General features: G+C 41.4%; 2 protein-coding genes across 3 annotated transcripts in view; one reads left to right on the top strand and one right to left on the bottom strand.

Annotated features, from left to right (window-relative positions):
• LOC141917602 (lens epithelium-derived growth factor-like) overlaps window positions 1-10712 on the top strand; it is a 37653-nt gene extending 26941 nt beyond the window's left edge. Inside the window, exons 6-9 of the mRNA XM_074810941.1 lie at window positions 1621-1846; window positions 2528-2646; window positions 7333-7388; window positions 10534-10712. Coding sequence (XP_074667042.1) covers window positions 1621-1846; window positions 2528-2646; window positions 7333-7388; window positions 10534-10712 — 580 coding nt within the window. The remainder of the gene's footprint in view (window positions 1-1620; window positions 1847-2527; window positions 2647-7332; window positions 7389-10533) is intronic.
• Window positions 1-27554, bottom strand: part of LOC141917667 (lens epithelium-derived growth factor-like) — a 117606-nt gene that overhangs the window by 3936 nt on the left and 86116 nt on the right. Inside the window, exons 8-15 of one of the 2 annotated variants that reach the window (XM_074811047.1) lie at window positions 26287-26362; window positions 24111-24336; window positions 23311-23429; window positions 18569-18624; window positions 14094-14164; window positions 13314-13415; window positions 12888-13107; window positions 11969-12094 (exon numbers count right to left, since the gene is read on the bottom strand). In XM_074811047.1, coding sequence (XP_074667148.1) covers window positions 11979-12094; window positions 12888-13107; window positions 13314-13415; window positions 14094-14164; window positions 18569-18624; window positions 23311-23429; window positions 24111-24336; window positions 26287-26362 — 986 coding nt within the window. In that variant the 3' untranslated portion in view covers window positions 11969-11978. The remainder of the gene's footprint in view (window positions 1-11968; window positions 12095-12887; window positions 13108-13313; window positions 13416-14093; window positions 14165-18568; window positions 18625-23310; window positions 23430-24110; window positions 24337-26286; window positions 26363-27554) is intronic. The other variant, XM_074811046.1, reaches the window with a different exon arrangement.

Raw genomic sequence — 27554 nt, 5'->3', positions numbered from 1 at the left:
TTCAAGTTTGCAGATGACAGCAAATTGCAGGGGGGTGGGGGGTGGGGGCAGTCAATACACTTGAGGGCAGAGCTGCCATCCAGAGGGAACTAGACAGGTTGGAGGAACAGGCTGACAGGAACCTCATGAAATTCAACCAGCACAGATGCAAAGTCCTGCCCCTGGGAAGGAAGAACCCCTGGCAATAGTACAGGCTGGGGACTGACTGCGGAGCAGCTCTGCTGAAAAGGACCTGGGGATCCTGGTAGACAGAAAGTTGACCATGAGCCAACAGTGTGCCCTGGTAGCAAAGGAGGCCAACAGTATCCTGGGCTGTATGAACAGGAGTGTAGGCAGTTGTATTGAGTCTGGCTGGGATGGAGTTCACTTTCCCCATAGCAGCCCTCATAGTGCTGTGCTTTGTATTGGTAGCTAGAAAGGTGTTGATAACCCACCAGTGTTTTGGCTATTACTGAGCAGTGCTCCCACAGCATCAAGGCTGTCTCGCCACCCCCCTCCCCACCTCCCCAAAGGCTGGAGGGTGGGCAAGAGGTTGGGAGGGGACATAGCCAGGACAGCTGACCCAAACTGACCAAAGGGATATTCCATACCATATGACATCATGCTCAGCAATAAAAGCTAAGAGAAAGGAGAGGGAGGAGGGGCGTTCGTTATTAAGGCGTTACTAAGGCTGCACGTACTGAGGCCCTACTTCCCAGGAAGTGGCTGGACATGACCTGCTGATGGGAAGTAGAGAATAAATATTTTTGTTTGTTTGTTTGTTTTTGTTTTGCTTTGTTTCAGGGCACGGCCTTTGCTTTCTTTCATTAAACCCATGAGTTTTTCATCTTATTTTCTCCCCCTGTCCTGCTGAGGAGGGGGAGCGGCAGAGCAGCTTGGTGGGCATCTGGCAGCCAGCCAAGGTCAACCCACCACAGCAGTAGATTGAGATAAGTGATTATCCCCCTCTATTCAGCACTTGTTAGACCACATCTAGAATCCTGGGTCCCCCAATACAAGAAAGATGCTGACTAACTGGAGCGAGCTCAGCAGAGGGCCACCAAGCTGGTCAGAGGGCTGGAACACATGTCCTGTGAGGAGGGGCTGAGGGAACTGGGCTTGCTCAGCCTGGAGAAGAGAAGGCTTTGGGGGAGATCTAATAACAGCCTTCCAATACCTACAAGGAGTTCATCAAGAAGAAGGAGCCAGGCTCGTCACGACGGTGCATGGTGGAAGGATGAGAGGCAATGGGCATAAATTGAAACAAGAGAGGATCAGACTGGATATAGGGAAATACTTTTGCACCCTGAGGACAGTCAAGCAGTGGGGCAGGTTGCCCAGAGAGGTTGTCCAGTCTCCATCCTTGGAGGTTTTCAAGACCAGACTGGAGAAAGCTCTGAGTAACCTGGTCTGAACCACCCCCAGCAAGGGGTTGGACAAGAGACTTCCAGAGGCCCCTTCCAACCTGAATTATCCTGTGATCCTATGAAATGAAAGATCTAAGAGTGAGCCAACTTTGTGCAGGTGGAGTACTTGATAGTAAAAACTAAAAAGTACATCTTCCTGAATTGAGAGTTAGGTTCTCTTTTAAGCTGGGTATAGATAATGAATAAGAAGCTTAGATAATTTTCTTTGTTTTAGTGTTCATGAAGAGGAGAAGACAAAGAAAAAAGGACTGGAGGAAAAGCCAAAAAAACAAGGGAAAAAAGATGAGGAGAGTCAGAAGGAAGAAGACAAATCAAGGAAGGAATTTGATAGAAGAGAAGCAAAGAGGGAGACCGAACCAAAAAGGAGAAATACTTCCCAAGTGGGTTCTGCATCAGCATCTGATTCTGAAGAGGATGAAGGAGAACATGAAGGTGATAAGGTATATTGCTCTTTATTGACTTACTTATTGTAAGGAACAGTAGTTCACTGAAAATATTTCTTAAAGCTAATACTAGGTCTTCAATTTTGTCTATTAAGTGTTGGGGCCCTGTGTCTGGCTAATATAGATGCATGTCTATGGAAATGAGAAGTTGCAGAATTCCTTTCTGTCAAATAATCTTTTCAATAACTTTTAGATATCTACAAAGAAAAAAAAAATCTAATACTTTATTTTTTTTAAAAGATGGATTTAAATGTAAGTGATTTATTGTAGCAAAAGTTTGTTGGTTTTCTGTTTGGTTGGGGGTTTTTTTAATATGCTTACCTGAATGCATTTTTTTTTTTGTCCTGAGCGTTGAGAATCTGTGGGGTCTGTGAAAGTTATTTGTGAAAACTGGAAGCTGTCTCTAGCTGATCATTTGGGAATGGCTTTGGGTTTTTTGGTGTTTGAGATAGTCTCCATATCTGAGAGAAAGCACTAATAAAACTCAGCTTCTTATCTGCATATAAAAGATTTGGATTTAGTTACAGAGGAATGCTAACTCTCATCAGGGTGTTTCATGGACTAGAGCAATAATGTGTAGACATCTAGAGCAGGTAGGCTTAACTATTAATGTTTTTGACGTTTAGTAATCTAAAGACTCCTTCTCTCTTCTCACCCTAAAACCCTAAATAAAAACAGAAGAAAAAAGGAGGGAGAAACTTTCAAGGAGCTCATAGAAGAAACATGTTACAAGGCCAACATGAGAGAGAACTGACAGAAAGAAAGTGTAGGCAGGAGGAGCAAATGGAATCTGAGCCGTGAGTATGTTTTAGTACTCTGAAACTAAGAGAAGACACAAAACCTGACAAAATTCCCAGTTGGTTTGCACTGTGTTCTGTGTCCTCCCTCTGCCTTTTTTTTTTTTTCCCCCAAGCATTATTTAAGTGGAGAATAAAAAAGCTCTTGTAAATCAATGTGTAGTATTGTGAGAAGATGGGAAAAATTGAATCCAGAAATTAAGTGATGTCAGTCTTTCAGTGACCTAGATTTCCTAACAGTAGGACAGAGTTGGTGGTTTCTGTTTAGAAGTATCCTAAGAATACCTGAAGAGAGAGATAACTCTCTTGTTCCAGCAGGGCCATGTATTACATTTTAAGTCAGTCTTGAATACATGAGATTGAGATTTATATTAAAATTCTATAGCCATGAATTAAATCGCTCAGGTTGTGAAATACATAGGGTTCCCTGGAAAACACTTCCTTCTCTGTCTGGCAGCTGGAGGCTATGCTATCAGACAGAACGAGGAAGAAGTTATGATTTATGCTACTCTGTCTCTGCAAAGCCAGTTGAGTAATATCAAGCAGTTTGCAGTCAGAAGACAAATTATCACAAATGAACCAAGCATTAGCATGGAGAGAAGATCCTGCCAGAAACTTAGGGGGTTGGGACAGCAGGAAGAAATCGATCTGACCCGTTCTCAAGACCTATTCCACAAGTGGGTGAAGAAGCCACCACCATGAGATTGAGATGTTCTCATCCGCACAGTTCTTGGGAAGGAGAAAGAAGGGAGAGAACAAGGTAAAAACTCTGGGAATTAGGAGAAGGAAAGGGTCCCCTTTATCTATAACAATAAAATTATAACCTTTCTCTATCCTTTAACAAGAATCTAGATTTATTTACTCCCCCCTCAAGTGATTTCGTCTCTTCCTTGTCAGTTATTCTTTCTCTAGAAACCTAAACGCACTTCTTCCTTGGGCCAAACCTAAACCTTTCCAATGTCCCAAAGACACTAAATTGTTTTTATCGTTTCTGCAATTCTTAATATATTATTATGTAAATCTGACATGCTTTTTGATTTCTGCAGTAAGTTGTCATGTGTTGTTTTGGTTATCAAAGAATCATAGAATGGTTTGGGTTGGAAGGGAGCTTAAAGATCATCTAGTTCCAACCCCCCTGCCATGGTCAGGGACACCTTCCACTAGACCAGGTTGCTCAAAGCCCCGTCCAACCTGGCCTTGAACACTTCCAGGGAGGGGGCATCCACAACTTCTCTGGGCAACCTGTTCCAGTGTCTCACCACCCTCACAGTAAAGGATTCCTTCCCAATATCTAATCTAAATCTACCCTCTTTCAGTTTAAAACCGTTACCCCTCCTCCTATCACTACACTCTCTGATAAAGAGTCCCTCTCCAGCTTTCCTGTAGGCCCCCTTGAAGTACTGGAAGGCCGTTATAAGGTCTCCCTGGAGCCTTCTCTTCTCCAGGCTGAACAACCCCAACTCTCTCAGCCTGTCCTCGTAGGGAAGGTGCTCCAGTCCCCTGATCATCTTCGTGGCCTCCTCTGGACCCGCTTGAGCAGATCCATGAGCTGGGGGCCCCAGAGCTGAGCACAGTACTCCAGGTGGGGTCTCACGAGAGCTGAGTCTTCTTTACTTTTAAATAGATTTCATATTTTATGCATCTAGGGAACTATACAGAGCTCCAGTAAAAGTAAGGAGCAGTAGCTTATCTTAGTAACTGTGCATAGTTTAGATTATACCTGATGCCTAATTATTAAGCACAAAACCTAATATTGATTAAATGTGAAAAGGTTTATTTTTCTTTTTGCTTTCTTGCAACTTCCTCTGTCAGCATAATGGATATAAATTGAATTTTTTGTTTCATTTTTTAAAATCATTATTTTCCATTTTTCTGGTCTAGGTAGCTACCCCATTAATATTTGTTAGGCAAACTCAATTTAGTGCTTTGTACATAAGACACAGCCTTGCTTAAAGAATGTGAGTCTGTGCAGGTACAACTGTGTTGCTCCTCAGTTTACTGACAAATTTGTGCCAACATCCTCAGCTATTCATCCTCTCAGTTGGTAAAAAGAAACAAAGAAGCTTGTTGAACAGCGTTGCAGAAAAGACCTTGACTTTTGATGTTTTAACATGCATTACTAACTACAGCTTTTCTTAGTACCAATGAATAATTCAATACGTCACAAACTTTAAAAAGATAACTTAAGGAAACAGCATATATGCCTATCAACACAACTGCAAGTAGCTCTTAAGCACAATCACTTGGAATACATTATTTTCTAGAATGCACAGAATCATAGAATAATTCAGGTTGAAAGGGACCTCAGGAGGTCATCTAACTTCAACCTCTGGCTCAAAGCAAGATTAGCTATGGGATCAGATTGTTCAAGTACATATTCAACAGGATATGAAAGCATCTTATCTCCAGTTATCAAATGGAGTAAAGTTACAGGAATATTTAAAATACAGAACTGAAGAGACATTTACAAACCATTTTCTCAGACTCAATACTCAGTGCTTATGAGTGTTTTGTAAATTCATGTTTTGCTCATGTTTTCTCTGCTTAATGGTCTCTTCTTTAAACAATTTAACACTGCATATGAAATTGTAAGCAAGTTTCACATGACAGAAATATAGTTTGCAGATTGTTTAAGTTTTAACGTGTGCAGCATATGCATTTCTCAGCATGAAAGGTGTACCAGTTTAGTCAGAGTGGTAAGCTTACAAGTGGACTTCTACTGCAAAAACTGTAAACTAACACTGGTTTAAGCAAGATAGGTTTGTGTTATGCACGCATTGTTTGATAATGGCCAATGCAAATAAGTAGCTCTTAAGTAGCCATGCAAGGGTTTATGTAAACAGGTTTGATTTCTTTGTTTAGATGAGTCAATGCTAACTGGAGCTTAGAGTTCAAGCCAATGCAAATACACACTCACACACACTCACTCTCTCTTGAATAGAGGGAAATGTATATTGGCAGAATGTAACACTAACACTGGCTCAATTCTTGGATGATATACTTGCAAGTTTTAAAGGACAAAAGCACAATATTGTGCTGGAATATTTAAAGAAATATATGAATTAATTTGACTGTAGTTGCTCGTTTGAGACAACCTGGTCAAGACATCTTGTGCAAGTACGTGAAGTGTTTGTCTTCAGTTTCTTTTGACCAGTAATGACCACTGGTGTGTCATGTCTGCACCCAAATAGCCTTATGCTTTTAACAGGAAATAAAAAGGGCAATCTGACTCAGTTTGTCTCTTGCCACTACAAAAATCCAAGTGAAAAATGTACCTTGGCGAGACAGTTATTAAAAGTGGCCATTTGTTTTCAAGTGATTGGCCAAATGCGTTCCACTGTCCAACCGCTTCATTTACAATTTCAATTGACTCAGATGCCACACTGCATTAATGTCATATAGCATTTTGAACAACTCATTGATTTAAGCACAGTGCTGTGTTGCATAACTTGGGTTCGGAACCCGCACTGATCTCTTGTTTATAAAAGGTACTCCTTTAGTATGCCACTTATCCAGGCAAAACAAACATCTGTAATTATCATTATTTAGCTGAAAACTCCCAAATGACATTTTTTAAAGCTGTCCAATCAGAAACCAATAATTCCAAGACTACCTCTGGAGCAAAAATCAAATTCCTGTTCATCTAGAAGAAGAGATAAAACATAACTTAAGTTTACCCTACTGCAATTAATAGTCAACATGTCCCACAGATTTATATACAGAGTTTTAGCTTCCAGGCAGCCAAAAAGAATGCTGGACACCACAAGTCGCTCAGACTCTTTCATGCTTCTAAAACCAAGGAGAACACTGCTGACAGTATAGCTTCCCCCAATGAATACTGCTGGACAAAAACAATCTGTGAGCACTGACTACAGGAGTACTTGAAGAAAACAAACTAGCACTTCAAGAAAAGAGTTCAGCTAAAAGTTGATCTTAGAATTTTTTCCCCTCTTTTACTAAATTCTGCAGAATTATATAATAATCTTAATCTTTTGGAAGTCTGATTCAGTATCTGAATAAAATGTGAAAGGAGTATGGAAACTGATATACATGCAGGATTTTTATTTAATGGATGCTTATTTTTATGACATTTGGAAAAACTCACAGAATGTTGGAACGTGACAATTAAAATAAGGCTTTTAAATTCTATGATAAAACAAGACTGAAGACTTGATAAATAGGGTTTGTTTGGGGTTTTTTTTTTGTGAATAAAAATATTTTAGGAATTTTCTTTAAAGACTGTGGTATACCTATAGCTTACTTATTTCTGTACTTCTTTTAGTAGAGTTACTGTGGGAGTTATTTTATTTGTCATATAATTGATATTTTCCCCATAATCCCCTGAGGTAAACTTGAATGTCAGTTTTAAATTTGGGTCCTCTTACAATATCCTCTCTCCATCAATCTGTTTCATACACTACAGTTTTATCTTAATTTTTTACATTTTAATAACACTTTCATTTGCTGCTTCCAGGGAAAACAGTCTGCTAATCTGGAGGATTCCTTCTCTGCAGTATATTAATAAATAAATTTAATTTATTTTGGTCTGAAGAAACCAGAGTTTGACTTCTGCATTTTTACACACAGTTTGAATATCTCAAAACATCCCATTTAAAAATAATAATAATAAAAAATACTCAAGACTTTAGAAGATAGCATTGTAAAAATGCTTTCATGTTTTGATAGGCAAAATAAAGAAGAAGGTAAGAAATCAGAAGTTAAGAGGATGGAGAAGAAGAGAGGTTAGTTTAAAGAATATTAAATATTCTTTATATATATACACATACACAGAATGTATAAATACACAATACTTTTTACTATCCTAATGTTTTTAAAAGAAATACATGTCTAGACTTACTGCTAAGGGGATTTTGAGATCTCAAAGATGTTTGATCTGTGATTACTTCCTTCAGATCTTTGAAGCAGTGTATTCTTGTTTTAGGCCTTCTACATTCTTTCCTTCAGCAGTGTGTTAGAACTGGTCTTCAGTATCCTCATCCTATTGTCATCCTAGTTTTTAAACCTTTTACATGTTCTCCATTCGCCAGCATATGAAATCAAAGTTCTGTTTCTTTGAACTGAATCGCTTTAGTTCTTTATCTTCACAACTAATTGTCTGTTCCATCATAGCAGAATAATCAGAGGGGACCCCTTGCAAATAGTCAGATGGTATCTTTTTCCAGGGAAGGGGCTTAGATTTGGGATAGTTACTGAGTTCTTGTCCACCAGACCAGACTTCCAAACCAACCTTTACAATAAGAAGTCATTCCCTTCTTAGTGTCCCTACCCTTCTTATGTCTTAAGGACAGTTCAAACCACTGCCTCCAGGTTCCACCTATCTTTTGTTATATAGTAGAAATCCAGTGGTTTAAACTGGAACCAGTTCCAGTGTTGGCAGGAGGAGAGATTTTTATATAAATGTGTCCAAGACAGATGGGACAAACAAAATAAGCAGTTTGCCTGCAATATTTCTTAGTATGTATACCACTTGTATACCAAAGAAAATCCAAATAAATGTTGTGATGGGTTGACCTTGGCTGGCTGCCAGACCCCCAACCAGCTACTCTCTCACTCTCCCTCCTCAACAGGATGGGGGAGAAATAAGATGGAAAAGCTCATGGGTTGAGATAAAGACAGGGAGATCACTTACCAATCACCATCAGGGGGAAAAACAGACTTGAGTTGGGGAAAATTAATTTAAGTTATTGCCAATTAAAAATAGAGCAGGATGGTGAAAAAAAAAGACAAAAACTAAAACACCTTCCCCCCACCTCCCCTTCTTCCCAGGCTCAACTTCATTCCTTCATTCCCAACTCTTCTATCCACCTCCACCCCACCCTGCCAGCACAGCAGGGATGGGGAAAGAGGAGTTGTGGTCAGTTGATAACAGTTCATCTCTGCTGCTCCTTCCTCCTCACACTTTTCCCTGCTCCAGCGTGGGTCCTTCCCACAGGCTGCAGTTCCTGTCAGGAGCATGCTCCAGCATGGACTCTCCACAGGCTGCAGGGTGGATACTTGCTTTGGCATGGTCCTCTCCACGGGCTGCAGGCGAATCTCTGCTCTGGCACCTGAAGCACCTCCTCCACCTCTGTACTGGGTTTATGTGGCTAAGTTTTGGTAGCGAGGGGGGAAAGGGCTGCAGCGGTGGATTCTGTGAGAAGAGATCAGGAGCTGCCCCCATGTCAGATAGAGCCAGTTCCAGCTGGCTCCAAGACGGACCCACCGCTGCCCAAAGCTGAGCCAATCAGCAATGTTGGTGTCACCTCTGTAAAAACATATTTAAGAAAGGGTAAAAAACACTGCACAGCAGCTGTGAGAGAGAGGAATGAGAAAAATGTGAGAGAAACAACAATGCAGACACCAAGGTCAGTGAACAAGGAGAGGGAGTAGGTGCTCCAGGCGCCAGAGCAGAGATTCCCCTGCAGCCTGTGGTGAAGACCATGGTGACGCAGGTTGTCCCCCTGCAGCCCATGGAGGACCCCATGCCACCGGAGCAGGTGGATGCGCCCTGAAGGAAGCTGTGACCCCGTGGAGAGCCCACACTGGAGCAGGCTCCTAGCAGGAACTGCAGCCTGTGGGAAGGACCCATGCTGGAGCAGGTTTTCTGGCAGGACCTTTGGCCCCACGGGGGACCCACGCTGGAACAGTCCATTCTGAAGGACTGCACTCCATGGAAAGGACCCATGCTGGAGCAGTTCTTGAAGAACTGCAGCTTGTGGGAAGGACTCACGTTGGAGAAGGTTGTGAAGGACTGTCTCCTGTGGGAGGGACCCCACGCTGGAGCAGGGGAGAGCGTGAGGAGGAAGGAGTGGCGGATCCCCCTGTGCCACTCGGGGGAGGAGGTAGAGAAGTTGGGCATCAAGTTGAGCCTGGGAAGAAGGGGGAGGGGAGGATTTTTTAGATTTGTTCTTGTATCGGGTCTGGCTGAGCCAGAATTGGTTTTCCCCTGTAGCAGCCCTCATGGTGCTGTGTTTTATGCTGGGAGCTGGCAGGGTGTTGATAGCACACTGGTGTTGTGGCTACTGCTGAGTAGTGCTTACACAGCACCAAGGCTCTTTCTGACATTTCCACCCCCCACAGTGGGACGGGGTGGGCAAGATCTTGGGAGGGGACACAACCAGGACAGCTGACCCCAACTGACCAAAGGGATATTCCAGACCATATGACGTCTGCTCAGTATAAAGCTGGGAGAAAGGAGGAAGGGGGTGGGGTCACCCTTGGTCCTCCGAGGCAACCGCTACGCATATCAGAGCCCTGCTTCCTGAGAAGGCCCGACATCGCCTGTTCATGGGAAGTAGAGAATAAATCTGTTTTCTTTTTTTTGCTTCCGCGCGCGGACCTTTGCTTCGCTTTGCTTATATTAAAACTGCTGTTGTTTTACCCACAAGGGTTGTTTTGTTTTCCTATCTTATTTTCTTTCCCTTCTTTGCCCTATTGAGAAAAAAAGGGGAAAGGGGGGGGAAGTGATAGAGCGACTTGGTGGGTACCTGGCATTTAGCCAAGGTCAAACCACCACAGTTCTTATTTCTCATTATCCTATTCTGATTTGATTGGCAATAAATTGAATTAATTTCCCCAAGTCGAGTCTGTTTTGCCCGTGATGGTAATTGCTGGGTGATCTCCCTGTCCTTATCTCAAGCCACAGGTTTTTAGTCATATTTTCTTCCCCTGTCCTGTTGAGGGGGAGTGGTAGAGTGGCTTGGTAGGCACCTGGCGGCTAGCCAAGGTCAACCTTCCACACCCTCCTTCTTCACTGACCTTGGTGTTTGCAGGATTGTTTCTCACACTGTTGGTTTGGGGTTTTTTTCTTAGTTTTTTTTCCCCTCACTCCTCTCTCACACTCTGCTGCACAGTGTTTTTTACCCTTTCTTAAATACGCTTTCACAGAGGCACCACCAGCTTCGCTGACTGGCTCATCTTTGGCCAGCAGTGGGTCCATTGCAGAGCCGGCTGGAATCGGCTCTGTCCGGCACAGGCGCAGCCCTTGGTCTCTCCTCATAGAGGTTACCCCTTCAGCCCCCCCTGCTACCAAAACCTTGCCACATAAACCCAATACAGACCTTTAGCACCTATGAGTTAGAGATCAACTTATTCGTTTGTCTTTACCACTTGTTAGGGCACTGTCATGGTTTAAACCCAGCTGGCAGCCAAATACCACGCAGCCGCTCGCTCACTCTCCCCCACCCCCGGGGAATGGGGAAGAGAACTGGAGGGGTAAGGGTAAGGAGACTCGTAGGTTGAGATAAAAACAATTTAATAATTGAAATAAAACAAAAATAATAATAATAATAGAAAATACCAACGAATAATGCACACTGTGATTGCCCACCACCCGCTGACCGATGCCCAGCCTGTTCCAGCTAGCGATCCCAGAGAAGAGAGAATCCTGAAACCACAATCCCGGAAGCCAGAGTAGGCTTCCCGATCAACCCTCATCTATATACTGAGCATGACGTTAGATGATATGGAGTATTCCATTGGCCAATTTGGGTCCGTTGCTCTGGCTATGCTCCCCCCTCCCCAGCTTCTTGTGCACCTGTGCACAGGCAGGACACGGGAAGTTGAAAAGTTCCTGATTTCTTAGCAACAACTAAAAAACATCAGTACATTATCAACATTCTTCTCATACCAAATCCCATACTGAATCCAAAACACAGCACTATTCTAGCTACTAAGAAGGAAAAAAAACAATTAGCTCTATCCCAGCCAAAACCAGGACAGCCTTGATGCTGTGCAAGCACTGTTAAGCAATATGTAAAACACGGGTGTGTTATCAACACTGGTTTAGTCAGACTTGTAAAGCACAGCACTATAAGGGCTGCTGTGAAGAAAATTAACTCCAGCCCAGGCAGACCCAGTACAAGGCATTAAAGCCTTTTACATTATTTGCTATCATAATGCACCTTAGGAAAACTTAATACCAGTTGCCTATTCATAGTTTTTTTGCCTTCCATAGTTACTTGCCTGCTGACTAGAATAAGAGACTTTTCAAAAATTTGATAAGTCTCATGATTTTCTGTGCAATATGGTCCAAGGTTCCTTTGCTTCCAACTTAATACCATTCCAAAACACAGTAGAAATAATATACAGAATTCTGTCCCGCCTCAAGCTATCAAGCCCACTAGCAGAACATCCTATAGAAGTTCCTTCTACCTACAGTATAGAAATGAGTGAAGCATTTCTTCTAAAATTGTTTGTTCAGAACTAGAGTGGAATTAACATACTCTTGTATTTCTATAAAGTTGAGGAGAAAACCCTGTAAAGAAAACATTAAACATGATTAAGTAGCTTCAAATTAAAATGGTTATTTCAGTGAACTTACTAACATTATCTCACTTTTTCTTAGTGCCAACTTCATGCTTCTCTTGCTTTTCCTCAGTGTTCTCTCCATTCTGTCGTGATTGGTTGATGTCCTGAGTTTCAGAGCCTCCATTTAGTGTCTTTGCACCTTTAAAATGAAGGGGAAAGAATCAGCACTGCAGGAAGCAAGAAAAGCAAAATTCTGTCATAAGAAGCATCAACTCCAACACTACGAATGTTTTTGCTATAATCTTGAAATCTACCAGCTGAAAATATATATAAAAGCAAGAAGAGATATTATGATGTCTTAAGAATTCAGTATACCTCAGTCCCATAAATTGCATTCTCTAAATAAAATGAGCAAGCATATATTCCTGAAGGCTACAGTTTCAAGGTAATTCACAACACATTTCAAGACAAACTCAAGAACATTTGAAAATTAACTTGAGAAGTATTAAGTGTATGACAGTTAACCTGAAGTGATCAGCATGTATTTCAAGAATGGCTAGGCAGGAGGGAGTCCTGGACCAGAGCTGCAGCAGGAAGCAACCACTCTTGAATATCCCTTAACTTGAACTTGGCTCAGAAAGTAGTGGAGATGATTGGATATAAACAAGAAACTAAAAAATGAACTGTGAGGCTAACTGAAATAACTATTTTATTTAAAGCACCACATAAAGCATTAACTATGGAAGCTCATTCAGCTATTATATCCCTAGAAGTATGCTAACTGAATTGACTTCAGTACTAATCTTCTTCCTTCCCTACTCCCATGATGGAACTTAGAAGATAATTGCAGTGTAATTAGTTACTAAATAAATCCTACAGTGCTATGAAGTTCATTAAAAATATACCACAAACATAGCTGGTAACATTTCAGCTTCTTTGCTACTATAGGCAAATCACCTGGGGAGAGTGGGATGAAGTACACCAACACCTACCTGTTAGTTCTTTTTCCTTTTCTATTTTTTTGGTTGGACCTTTCTTCCAATGTTCTTTGGGTTTTTTGGTTTCCTCGTACTGCTTCTGCTCAGTGAGTGATTTATTTAGTACCTGTGAGAGAACAGAATCTCCTTCTCCAACTAGAAACATGGTCTTGAACTTGTTATAGAGCATGGTAGATTTTTCCATGATAACTTGGCTAACTTTGAACTTCCGTATCTGAAGATGAAAAGGTAAAACAGTCAACTCCACTTATATATACACACACATATCTACTTAATCTCAGTAAGCGCCATATGAAATTCTTAACTCATTGTATGTTATCTTTAGACTTGAAGTGAAACATGCTCCAAAGTAGTAAATAAACTTGATGTAAAAAAATGTTTCCCTTTTGAAGTTGCTTTAAATGAAGTTGCAAAACTCACCTTCTTTAGAGTTAAAATCATCTCTGTGTGTTTTTGAGCTTGTTGCATTGTGACCTGAAGGGAAGCAAGCTCATCAAGAGCCTCAATACACCTGTTCACATCCTGTATATAAACAAAAGTTTGATATGAAGACTTTGTTTAAATGCTAACAATCTTTGGTAGCCACATTAAGAGGAAAAAAATATAAAATCTTCTAATCCAGGCAAGAATAAGATTATATATCTGTGAGCTTTTATTTTAATTATTTTTACATTTGAAGTGAATTTACTATCTGGAGTTCAGCTGACAGAAAAATATTTAAACTGAATCATTTTTCTGAGGTGAATATTTTTAAATTTAATATGAGTTACTTTGAATGTATTTATAGACTTAAGAGTTGGCTGTACTAGAAACAAATGTTTTACTCTTTAGCATGACAGCACAAACTCGTAGACTGCATTAAAACTGCTCACTACTTCACATGCTGCTAAATACAGAAGTCACTGCAGCGTTAGTTGTGAAAGACTTCTTTGCTTAAAGTAGTAGTTTCATATTACACAAATAGCCTTCATGAAGTAAAAGTGCTAAGTCAGAGGCCAATTACCTTTCAACACTTTTCACATGATGGCACTCTGAGAAGACCAGGTGAGTAATTAAGGAAGTAGTTCCCCAAACCAGGTCTTGCAAATTAAAGAATTCCTTTACTTCTCAATATATATTGTTTAATAAATCATACCAGGCATTCAAAAAATATTTCCTACCTGAATTGTACACATACATCAATGAATAAAATTTACTTACTAGATTATCAATTTTGAGTGAGTTTTTAATTTCTGCATGTATCCTTTGAAGCCTGGAATCCACTGATGTTTCTAAAGTTCAGACACAGAAGACATGTATATTTAATAATCTCATGAGATGTTTTTGTAGAACCATTTCTACAAACCTGAACTTGACATATGGAAGGCAAAAAACTATGAATAGGCAACTGGTATTAAGTTTTCCTAAGGTGCATTATGATAGCAAATAATGTAGTTTGTTTTGTGGTTTTTTTTAACTGAACACACAACAACAACATGGAGTTACAACTGAACATTTTTCTGCTGTAATAACCAACTGTCACCTTCTAGAAGTTAACTCAGGTTAAAATAAAGTTTCAATAAATAGTAAGAGATGGGAAACTGTAGAAGCTTTATGATGAGAGGCTACCTGAATATTGATGCTTTCGATTTCAGAGACTTGGACACAGTCATAGTCCAAATCCATCCAAATAAATTAGTTCAAAATGGATGTACCTGTCCTGGTTTTGGCTGGGATAGAGCTAATTGTTTTTTTTCCTTCTTAGTAGCTAGAATAGTGCTGTGTTTTGGATTCAGTATGGGATTTGGTATGAGAAGAATGTTGATAATGTACTGATGTTTTTTAGTTGTTGCTAAGAAATCAGGAACTTTTCAACTTCCCGTGTCCTGCCTGTGCACAGGTGCACAAGAAGCTGGGGAGGGGGGAGCATAGCCAGAGCAACGGACCCAAATTGGCCAATGGAATACTCCATATCATCTAACGTCATGCTCAGTATATAGATGAGGGTTGATCGGGAAGCCTACTCTGGCTTCCGGGATTGTGGTTTCAGGATTCTCTCTTCTCTGGGATCGCTAGCTGGAACAGGCTGGGCATCGGTCAGCGGGTGGTGGGCAATCACAGTGTGCATTATTCGTTGGTATTTTCTATTATTATTATTATTTTTGTTTTATTTCAATTATTAAATTGTTTTTATCTCAACCTACGAGTCTCCTTACCCTTACCCCTCCAGTTCTCTTCCCCATTCCCCGGGGGTGGGGGAGAGTGAGCGAGCGGCTGCGTGGTATTTGGCTGCCAGCTGGGTTTAAACCATGACAGTGCCCTAACAAGTGGTAAAGACAAACGAATAAGTTGATCTCTAACTCATAGGTGCTAAAGGTCTGTATTGGGTTTATGTGGCAAGGTTTTGGTAGCAGGGGGGGCTGAAGGGGTAACCTCTATGAGGAGAGACCAAGGGCTGCGCCTGTGCCGGACAGAGCCGATTCCAGCCGGCTCTGCAATGGACCCACTGCTGGCCAAAGATGAGCCAGTCAGCGAAGCTGGTGGTGCCTCTGTGAAAGCGTATTTAAGAAAGGGTAAAAAACACTGTGCAGCAGAGTGTGAGAGAGGAGTGAGGGGAAAAAAAACTAAGAAAAAAACCCCAAACCAACAGTGTGAGAAACAATCCTGCAAACACCAAGGTCAGTGAAGAAGGAGGGTGTGGAAGGTTGACCTTGGCTAGCCGCCAGGTGCCTACCAAGCCACTCTACCACTCCCCCTCAACAGGACAGGGGAAGAAAATATGACTAAAAACCTGTGGCTTGAGATAAGGACAGGGAGATCACCCAGCAATTACCATCACGGGCAAAACAGACTCGACTTGGGGAAATTAATTCAATTTATTGCCAATCAAATCAGAATAGGATAATGAGAAATAAGAACTGTGGTGGTTTGACCTTGGCTAAATGCCAGGTACCCACCAAGTCGCTCTATCACTTCCCCCCCCTTTCCCCTTTTTTTCTCAATAGGGCAAAGAAGGGAAAGAAAATAAGATAGGAAAACAAAACAACCCTTGTGGGTAAAACAACAGCAGTTTTAATATAAGCAAAGCGAAGCAAAGGTCCGCGCGCGGAAGCAAAAAAAAGAAAACAGATTTATTCTCTACTTCCCATGAACAGGCGATGTCGGGCCTTCTCAGGAAGCAGGGCTCTGATATGCGTAGCGGTTGCCTCGGAGGACCAAGGGTGACCCCACCCCCTTCCTCCTTTCTCCCAGCTTTATACTGAGCAGACGTCATATGGTCTGGAATATCCCTTTGGTCAGTTGGGGTCAGCTGTCCTGGTTGTGTCCCCTCCCAAGATCTTGCCCACCCCGTCCCACTGTGGGGGGTGGAAATGTCAGAAAGAGCCTTGGTGCTGTGTAAGCACTACTCAGCAGTAGCCACAACACCAGTGTGCTATCAACACCCTGCCAGCTCCCAACATAAAACACAGCACCATGAGGGCTGCTACAGGGGAAAACCAATTCTGGCTCAGCCAGACCCGATACAAGAACAAATCTAAAAAATCCTCCCCCTCCCCCTTCTTCCCAGGCTCAACTTGATGCCCAACTTCTCTACCTCCTCCCCCGAGTGGCACAGGGGGATCCGCCACTCCTTCCTCCTCACGCTCTCCCCCTGCTCCAGCGTGGGGTCCCTCCCACAGGAGACAGTCCTTCACAACCTTCTCCAACGTGAGTCCTTCCCACAAGCTGCAGTTCTTCAAGAACTGCTCCAGCATGGGTCCTTTCCATGGAGTGCAGTCCTTCAGAATGGACTGTTCCAGCGTGGGTCCCCCGTGGGGCCAAAGGTCCTGCCAGAAAACCTGCTCCAGCATGGGTCCTTCCCACAGGCTGCAGTTCCTGCTAGGAGCCTGCTCCAGTGTGGGCTCTCCACGGGGTCACAGCTTCCTTCAGGGCGCATCCACCTGCTCCGGTGGCATGGGGTCCTCCATGGGCTGCAGGGGGACAACCTGCGTCACCATGGTCTTCACCACAGGCTGCAGGGGAATCTCTGCTCTGGCGCCTGGAGCACCTCCTCCCTCTCCTTGTTCACTGACCTTGGTGTCTGCATTGTTGTTTCTCTCACATTTTTCTCATTCCTCTCTCTCACAGCTGCTGTGCAGTGTTTTTTACCCTTTCTTAAATATGTTTTTACAGAGGTGACACCAACATTGCTGATTGGCTCAGCTTTGGGCAGCGGTGGGTCCGTCTTGGAGCCAGCTGGAACTGGCTCTATCTGACATGGGGGCAGCTCCTGATCTCTTCTCACAGAATCCACCGCTGCAGCCCTTTCCCCCCTCGCTACCAAAACTTAGCCACATAAACCCAGTACAGAGGTGGAGGAGGTGCTTCAGGTGCCAGAGCAGAGATTCGCCTGCAGCCCGTGGAGAGGACCATGCCAAAGCAAGTATCCACCCTGCAGCCTGTGGAGAGTCCATGCTGGAGCATGCTCCTGACAGGAACTGCAGCCTGTGGGAAGGACCCACGCTGGAGCAGGGAAAAGTGTGAGGAGGAAGGAGCAGCAGAGATGAACTGTTATCAACTGACCACAACTCCTCTTTCCCCATCCCTGCTGTGCTGGCAGGGTGGGGTGGAGGTGGATAGAAGAGTTGGGAATGAAGGAATGAAGTTGAGCCTGGGAAGAAGGGGAGGTGGGGGGAAGGTGTTTTAGTTTTTGTCTTTTTTTTTCACCATCCTGCTCTATTTTTAATTGGCAATAACTTAAATTAATTTTCCCCAACTCAAGTCTGTTTTTCCCCCTGATGGTGATTGGTAAGTGATCTCCCTGTCTTTATCTCAACCCATGAGCTTTTCCATCTTATTTCTCCCCCATCCTGTTGAGGAGGGAGAGTGAGAGAGTAGCTGGTTGGGGGTCTGGCAGCCAGCCAAGGTCAACCCATCACAACATTTATTTGGATTTTCTTTGGTATACAAGTGGTATACATACTAAGAAATATTGCAGGCAAACTGCTTATTTTGTTTGTCCCATCTGTCTTGGACACATTTATATAAAAATCTCTCCTCCTGCCAACACTGGAACTGGTTCCAGTTTAAACCACTGGATTTCTACTATATAACAAAAGATAGGTGGAACCTGGAGGCAGTGGTTTGAACTGTCCTTAAGACATAAGAAGGGTAGGGACACTAAGAAGGGAATGACTTCTTATTGTAAAGGTTGGTTTGGAAGTCTGGTCTGGTGGACAAGAACTCAGTAACTATCCCAAATCTAAGCCCCTTCCCTGGAAAAAGATACCATCTGACTATTTGCAAGGGGTCCCCTCTGATTATTCTGCTATGATGGAACAGACAATTAGTTGTGAAGATAAAGAACTAAAGCGATTCAGTTCAAAGAAACAGAACTTTGATTTCATATGCTGGCGAATGGAGAACATGTAAAAGGTTTAAAAACTAGGATGACAATAGGATGAGGATACTGAAGACCAGTTCTAACACACTGCTGAAGGAAAGAATGTAGAAGGCCTAAAACAAGAATACACTGCTTCAAAGATCTGAAGGAAGTAATCACAGATCAAACATCTTTGAGATCTCAAAATCCCCTTAGCAGTAAGTCTAGACATGTATTTCTTTTAAAAACATTAGGATAGTAAAAAGTATTGTGTATTTATACATTCTGTGTATGTGTATATATATAAAGAATATTTAATATTCTTTAAACTAACCTCTCTTCTTCTCCATCCTCTTAACTTCTGATTTCTTACCTTCTTCTTTATTTTGCCTATCAAAACATGAAAGCATTTTTACAATGCTATCTTCTAAAGTCTTGAGTATTTTTTATTATTATTATTTTTAAATGGGATGTTTTGAGATATTCAAACTGTGTGTAAAAATGCAGAAGTCAAACTCTGGTTTCTTCAGACCAAAATAAATTAAATTTATTTATTAATATACTGCAGAGAAGGAATCCTCCAGATTAGCAGACTGTTTTCCCTGGAAGCAGCAAATGAAAGTGTTATTAAAATGTAAAAAATTAAGATAAAACTGTAGTGTATGAAACAGATTGATGGAGAGAGGATATTGTAAGAGGACCCAAATTTAAAACTGACATTCAAGTTTACCTCAGGGGATTATGGGGAAAATATCAATTATATGACAAATAAAATAACTCCCACAGTAACTCTACTAAAAGAAGTACAGAAATAAGTAAGCTATAGGTATACCACAGTCTTTAAAGAAAATTCCTAAAATATTTTTATTCACAAAAAAAAAACCCCAAACAAACCCTATTTATCAAGTCTTCAGTCTTGTTTTATCATAGAATTTAAAAGCCTTATTTTAATTGTCACGTTCCAACATTCTGTGAGTTTTTCCAAATGTCATAAAAATAAGCATCCATTAAATAAAAATCCTGCATGTATATCAGTTTCCATACTCCTTTCACATTTTATTCAGATACTGAATCAGACTTCCAAAAGATTAAGATTATTATATAATTCTGCAGAATTTAGTAAAAGAGGGGAAAAAATTCTAAGATCAACTTTTAGCTGAACTCTTTTCTTGAAGTGCTAGTTTGTTTTCTTCAAGTACTCCTGTAGTCAGTGCTCACAGATTGTTTTTGTCCAGCAGTATTCATTGGGGGAAGCTATACTGTCAGCAGTGTTCTCCTTGGTTTTAGAAGCATGAAAGAGTCTGAGCGACTTGTGGTGTCCAGCATTCTTTTTGGCTGCCTGGAAGCTAAAACTCTGTATATAAATCTGTGGGACATGTTGACTATTAATTGCAGTAGGGTAAACTTAAGTTATGTTTTATCTCTTCTTCTAGATGAACAGGAATTTGATTTTTGCTCCAGAGGTAGTCTTGGAATTATTGGTTTCTGATTGGACAGCTTTAAAAAATGTCATTTGGGAGTTTTCAGCTAAATAATGATAATTACAGATGTTTGTTTTGCCTGGATAAGTGGCATACTAAAGGAGTACCTTTTATAAACAAGAGATCAGTGCGGGTTCCGAACCCAAGTTATGCAACACAGCACTGTGCTTAAATCAATGAGTTGTTCAAAATGCTATATGACATTAATGCAGTGTGGCATCTGAGTCAATTGAAATTGTAAATGAAGCGGTTGGACAGTGGAACGCATTTGGCCAATCACTTGAAAACAAATGGCCACTTTTAATAACTGTCTCGCCAAGGTACATTTTTCACTTGGATTTTTGTAGTGGCAAGAGACAAACTGAGTCAGATTGCCCTTTTTATTTCCTGTTAAAAGCATAAGGCTATTTGGGTGCAGACATGACACACCAGTGGTCATTACTGGTCAAAAGAAACTGAAGACAAACACTTCACGTACTTGCACAAGATGTCTTGACCAGGTTGTCTCAAACGAGCAACTACAGTCAAATTAATTCATATATTTCTTTAAATATTCCAGCACAATATTGTGCTTTTGTCCTTTAAAACTTGCAAGTATATCATCCAAGAATTGAGCCAGTGTTAGTGTTACATTCTGCCAATATACATTTCCCTCTATTCAAGAGAGAGTGAGTGTGTGTGAGTGTGTATTTGCATTGGCTTGAACTCTAAGCTCCAGTTAGCATTGACTCATCTAAACAAAGAAATCAAACCTGTTTACATAAACCCTTGCATGGCTACTTAAGAGCTACTTATTTGCATTGGCCATTATCAAACAATGCGTGCATAACACAAACCTATCTTGCTTAAACCAGTGTTAGTTTACAGTTTTTGCAGTAGAAGTCCACTTGTAAGCTTACCACTCTGACTAAACTGGTACACCTTTCATGCTGAGAAATGCATATGCTGCACACGTTAAAACTTAAACAATCTGCAAACTATATTTCTGTCATGTGAAACTTGCTTACAATTTCATATGCAGTGTTAAATTGTTTAAAGAAGAGACCATTAAGCAGAGAAAACATGAGCAAAACATGAATTTACAAAACACTCATAAGCACTGAGTATTGAGTCTGAGAAAATGGTTTGTAAATGTCTCTTCAGTTCTGTATTTTAAATATTCCTGTAACTTTACTCCATTTGATAACTGGAGATAAGATGCTTTCATATCCTGTTGAATATGTACTTGAACAATCTGATCCCATAGCTAATCTTGCTTTGAGCCAGAGGTTGAAGTTAGATGACCTCCTGAGGTCCCTTTCAACCTGAATTATTCTATGATTCTGTGCATTCTAGAAAATAATGTATTCCAAGTGATTGTGCTTAAGAGCTACTTGCAGTTGTGTTGATAGGCATATATGCTGTTTCCTTAAGTTATCTTTTTAAAGTTTGTGACGTATTGAATTATTCATTGGTACTAAGAAAAGCTGTAGTTAGTAATGCATGTTAAAACATCAAAAGTCAAGGTCTTTTCTGCAACGCTGTTCAACAAGCTTCTTTGTTTCTTTTTACCAACTGAGAGGATGAATAGCTGAGGATGTTGGCACAAATTTGTCAGTAAACTGAGGAGCAACACAGTTGTACCTGCACAGACTCACATTCTTTAAGCAAGGCTGTGTCTTATGTACAAAGCACTAAATTGAGTTTGCCTAACAAATATTAATGGGGTAGCTACCTAGACCAGAAAAATGGAAAATAATGATTTTAAAAAATGAAACAAAAAATTCAATTTATATCCATTATGCTGACAGAGGAAGTTGCAAGAAAGCAAAAAGAAAAATAAACCTTTTCACATTTAATCAATATTAGGTTTTGTGCTTAATAATTAGGCATCAGGTATAATCTAAACTATGCACAGTTACTAAGATAAGCTACTGCTCCTTACTTTTACTGGAGCTCTGTATAGTTCCCTAGATGCATAAAATATGAAATCTATTTAAAAGTAAAGAAGACTCAGCTCTCGTGAGACCCCACCTGGAGTACTGTGCTCAGCTCTGGGGCCCCCAGCTCATGGATCTGCTCAAGCGGGTCCAGAGGAGGCCACGAAGATGATCAGGGGACTGGAGCACCTTCCCTACGAGGACAGGCTGAGAGAGTTGGGGTTGTTCAGCCTGGAGAAGAGAAGGCTCCAGGGAGACCTTATAACGGCCTTCCAGTACTTCAAGGGGGCCTACAGGAAAGCTGGAGAGGGACTCTTTATCAGAGAGTGTAGTGATAGGAGGAGGGGTAACGGTTTTAAACTGAAAGAGGGTAGATTTAGATTAGATATTGGGAAGGAATCCTTTACTGTGAGGGTGGTGAGACACTGGAACAGGTTGCCCAGAGAAGTTGTGGATGCCCCCTCCCTGGAAGTGTTCAAGGCCAGGTTGGACGGGGCTTTGAGCAACCTGGTCTAGTGGAAGGTGTCCCTGACCATGGCAGGGGGGTTGGAACTAGATGATCTTTAAGCTCCCTTCCAACCCAAACCATTCTATGATTCTTTGATAACCAAAACAACACATGACAACTTACTGCAGAAATCAAAAAGCATGTCAGATTTACATAATAATATATTAAGAATTGCAGAAACGATAAAAACAATTTAGTGTCTTTGGGACATTGGAAAGGTTTAGGTTTGGCCCAAGGAAGAAGTGCGTTTAGGTTTCTAGAGAAAGAATAACTGACAAGGAAGAGACGAAATCACTTGAGGGGGGAGTAAATAAATCTAGATTCTTGTTAAAGGATAGAGAAAGGTTATAATTTTATTGTTATAGATAAAGGGGACCCTTTCCTTCTCCTAATTCCCAGAGTTTTTACCTTGTTCTCTCCCTTCTTTCTCCTTCCCAAGAACTGTGCGGATGAGAACATCTCAATCTCATGGTGGTGGCTTCTTCACCCACTTGTGGAATAGGTCTTGAGAACGGGTCAGATCGATTTCTTCCTGCTGTCCCAACCCCCTAAGTTTCTGGCAGGATCTTCTCTCCATGCTAATGCTTGGTTCATTTGTGATAATTTGTCTTCTGACTGCAAACTGCTTGATATTACTCAACTGGCTTTGCAGAGACAGAGTAGCATAAATCATAACTTCTTCCTCGTTCTGTCTGATAGCATAGCCTCCAGCTGCCAGACAGAGAAGGAAGTGTTTTCCAGGGAACCCTATGTATTTCACAACCTGAGCGATTTAATTCATGGCTATAGAATTTTAATATAAATCTCAATCTCATGTATTCAAGACTGACTTAAAATGTAATACATGGCCCTGCTGGAACAAGAGAGTTATCTCTCTCTTCAGGTATTCTTAGGATACTTCTAAACAGAAACCACCAACTCTGTCCTACTGTTAGGAAATCTAGGTCACTGAAAGACTGACATCACTTAATTTCTGGATTCAATTTTTCCCATCTTCTCACAATACTACACATTGATTTACAAGAGCTTTTTTATTCTCCACTTAAATAATGCTTGGGGGAAAAAAAAAAAAAGGCAGAGGGAGGACACAGAACACAGTGCAAACCAACTGGGAATTTTGTCAGGTTTTGTGTCTTCTCTTAGTTTCAGAGTACTAAAACATACTCACGGCTCAGATTCCATTTGCTCCTCCTGCCTACACTTTCTTTCTGTCAGTTCTCTCTCATGTTGGCCTTGTAACATGTTTCTTCTATGAGCTCCTTGAAAGTTTCTCCCTCCTTTTTTCTTCTGTTTTTATTTAGGGTTTTAGGGTGAGAAGAGAGAAGGAGTCTTTAGATTACTAAACGTCAAAAACATTAATAGTTAAGCCTACCTGCTCTAGATGTCTACACATTATTGCTCTAGTCCATGAAACACCCTGATGAGAGTTAGCATTCCTCTGTAACTAAATCCAAATCTTTTATATGCAGATAAGAAGCTGAGTTTTATTAGTGCTTTCTCTCAGATATGGAGACTATCTCAAACACCAAAAAACCCAAAGCCATTCCCAAATGATCAGCTAGAGACAGCTTCCAGTTTTCACAAATAACTTTCACAGACCCCACAGATTCTCAACGCTCAGGACAAAAAAAAAAATGCATTCAGGTAAGCATATTAAAAAAACCCCCAACCAAACAGAAAACCAACAAACTTTTGCTACAATAAATCACTTACATTTAAATCCATCTTTTAAAAAAAATAAAGTATTAGATTTTTTTTTTCTTTGTAGATATCTAAAAGTTATTGAAAAGATTATTTGACAGAAAGGAATTCTGCAACTTCTCATTTCCATAGACATGCATCTATATTAGCCAGACACAGGGCCCCAACACTTAATAGACAAAATTGAAGACCTAGTATTAGCTTTAAGAAATATTTTCAGTGAACTACTGTTCCTTACAATAAGTAAGTCAATAAAGAGCAATATACCTTATCACCTTCATGTTCTCCTTCATCCTCTTCAGAATCAGATGCTGATGCAGAACCCACTTGGGAAGTATTTCTCCTTTTTGGTTCGGTCTCCCTCTTTGCTTCTCTTCTATCAAATTCCTTCCTTGATTTGTCTTCTTCCTTCTGACTCTCCTCATCTTTTTTCCCTTGTTTTTTTGGCTTTTCCTCCAGTCCTTTTTTCTTTGTCTTCTCCTCTTCATGAACACTAAAACAAAGAAAATTATCTAAGCTTCTTATTCATTATCTATACCCAGCTTAAAAGAGAACCTAACTCTCAATTCAGGAAGATGTACTTTTTAGTTTTTACTATCAAGTACTCCACCTGCACAAAGTTGGCTCACTCTTAGATCTTTCATTTCATAGGATCACAGGATAATTCAGGTTGGAAGGGGCCTCTGGAAGTCTCTTGTCCAACCCCTTGCTGGGGGTGGTTCAGACCAGGTTACTCAGAGCTTTCTCCAGTCTGGTCTTGAAAACCTCCAAGGATGGAGACTGGACAACCTCTCTGGGCAACCTGCCCCACTGCTTGACTGTCCTCAGGGTGCAAAAGTATTTCCCTATATCCAGTCTGATCCTCTCTTGTTTCAATTTATGCCCATTGCCTCTCATCCTTCCACCATGCACCGTCGTGACGAGCCTGGCTCCTTCTTCTTGATGAACTCCTTGTAGGTATTGGAAGGCTGTTATTAGATCTCCCCCAAAGCCTTCTCTTCTCCAGGCTGAGCAAGCCCAGTTCCCTCAGCCCCTCCTCACAGGACATGTGTTCCAGCCCTCTGACCAGCTTGGTGGCCCTCTGCTGAGCTCGCTCCAGTTAGTCAGCATCTTTCTTGTATTGGGGGACCCAGGATTCTAGATGTGGTCTAACAAGTGCTGAATAGAGGGGGATAATCACTTATCTCAATCTACTGCTGTGGTGGGTTGACCTTGGCTGGCTGCCAGATGCCCACCAAGCTGCTCTGCCGCTCCCCCTCCTCAGCAGGACAGGGGGAGAAAATAAGATGAAAAACTCATGGGTTTAATGAAAGAAAGCAAAGGCCGTGCCCTGAAACAAAGCAAAACAAAAACAAACAAACAAACAAAAATATTTATTCTCTACTTCCCATCAGCAGGTCATGTCCAGCCACTTCCTGGGAAGTAGGGCCTCAGTACGTGCAGCCTTAGTAACGCCTTAATAACGAACGCCCCTCCTCCCTCTCCTTTCTCTTAGCTTTTATTGCTGAGCATGATGTCATATGGTATGGAATATCCCTTTGGTCAGTTTGGGTCAGCTGTCCTGGCTATGTCCCCTCCCAACCTCTTGCCCACCCTCCAGCCTTTGGGGAGGTGGGGAGGGGGGTGGCGAGACAGCCTTGATGCTGTGGGAGCACTGCTCAGTAATAGCCAAAACACTGGTGGGTTATCAACACCTTTCTAGCTACCAATACAAAGCACAGCACTATGAGGGCTGCTATGGGGAAAGTGAACTCCATCCCAGCCAGACTCAATACAACTGCCTACACTCCTGTTCATACAGCCCAGGATACTGTTGGCCTCCTTTGCTACCAGGGCACACTGTTGGCTCATGGTCAACTTTCTGTCTACCAGGATCCCCAGGTCCTTTTCAGCAGAGCTGCTCCGCAGTCAGTCCCCAGCCTGTACTATTGCCAGGGGTTCTTCCTTCCCAGGGGCAGGACTTTGCATCTGTGCTGGTTGAATTTCATGAGGTTCCTGTCAGCCTGTTCCTCCAACCTGTCTAGTTCCCTCTGGATGGCAGCTCTGCCCTCAAGTGTATTGACTGCCCCCACCCCCCACCCCCCTGCAATTTGCTGTCATCTGCAAACTTGAAGAGAGTGCACTATATCATCTCCTCCAGGTTATTGATAAAGATGTTAAGCAGGACAGGTCCCAGGATAGACCCCTGTGGTATTCCACTTGTTACCAGCCTCCGGGTAGAAAACAACCTATTAAAACCTATTAACCCCTATCCTCTGAGCCCAATCATCCAACCACTCTTTTACCCATCTGGTTGTCCACCCATCCTGACTGCAACATCCAACTTACACTGAGTACTACAAGGAAAATGCTGGGCAGGAACTTAGTAAGTCATGACAGATCATCAAATGCAACCACTTGGTTTAAAATAAAGACAGCCATTTTATACAAAAAGCCAACTCACATGTCGGTCTCTGAAGGACAAGGTGGTTTCACCAATTTGGGTCTCCCTCTTGGTTTTGGAACCTTTATTTCAGTAGCTAATTATACAAAAAGAACAGGTTAGTCTACAGCCACCACCTGTTCCTTATCTAAAAGGATTGTTTCTCATGTCAACACATAGAAGCAACACTTGAGTCAAACTTAGTAGGGTAAATACTCTATTTAAAAAAAATTCAAATGTTGGAACTGTGTATCAAAGTTTAATCGAGATCCCTTTGAAAAATTAAAATCTCAACCAACACTTTGGTACTTTAAGATAGCAGTCTTAAGAAGTTTAAAGCATCTATTCCTGTGCCTTTTCCACCCAGTGCACTCAGAATGGCGCTGCCTCATGTTACACAGCTAACAAAACAAAAAAAAGCCTGAAACAAGAGAATAATAAGTGAAACAAGAGAATAATAAGTGAAATAATAATAAGACAATAATAAGTGGGGGGAAAAAACTTAAGTAATTTAGTGTGCAAATCTAAACTCAGCCTATTTATTAGTAGTAGTCTTAAGAGCTTCATGGAGCTTCCATCCCTTTCCCTGAGAGTAGATCAGTGTTGAGAAATTCTGCCACCACACTGAGGTATACAGCACAGTTCTACATTTTCTCAATTTCACCATGTTTCAGTGTTAAAGTGAGCTAAAGAGTTTAGCCACCTTCTCGATGTCTATACACTTCAAATCCTGTAAAATGAAAATTTATGGAACATGCTTGTCTGCTATCCCCAGTGAACTGCCCAGTGTTTGAAGTGCTGCTGGTGTTAGTGTGGAGCACTGCTAAGCAAGAGATGCATGCATCATATTAATGCGAGAGAATGCTGTACAGTACATCATCTAGTAACGCATTTCCCATAGGGTGCCAAAGCATCTCTTGTAAAGGTCCTTTCCTGCTCTTGTATTAACACAATTCATTTGAAAGATCAATATAATCCCACACACAATAAAATATTAAAAATGTTCATTTAGTAAATATAATGAAAGTGGGTGAAGTACTAAGGTAATACTTAATTTCCTCGCATCTAGTCTGAAATAGTTTGCCTTGGGAGCTAACTATGGTTGCACTTTCTAAAAGTTATTTTCATAATGCCACCAGATACAGGTGAGTATAAAGTATTAAATTATCTGTTTCCCAGACTAAATGCTCATACAGCATATTTAAGTGCTCCAATAACTTTCCCCATGTTAGCAGTAAACAAATTTAAAACATTTCCTTCAAGAATACTTGCAAACTTGCCATAAGAAT

Source organism: Strix aluco, chromosome W, assembly GCF_031877795.1.
Source record: "Strix aluco isolate bStrAlu1 chromosome W, bStrAlu1.hap1, whole genome shotgun sequence".
NCBI classification, from domain to species: Eukaryota; Metazoa; Chordata; class Aves; order Strigiformes; family Strigidae; genus Strix; species Strix aluco.
This window is presented reverse-complemented; position numbering and strand designations above follow the sequence as displayed.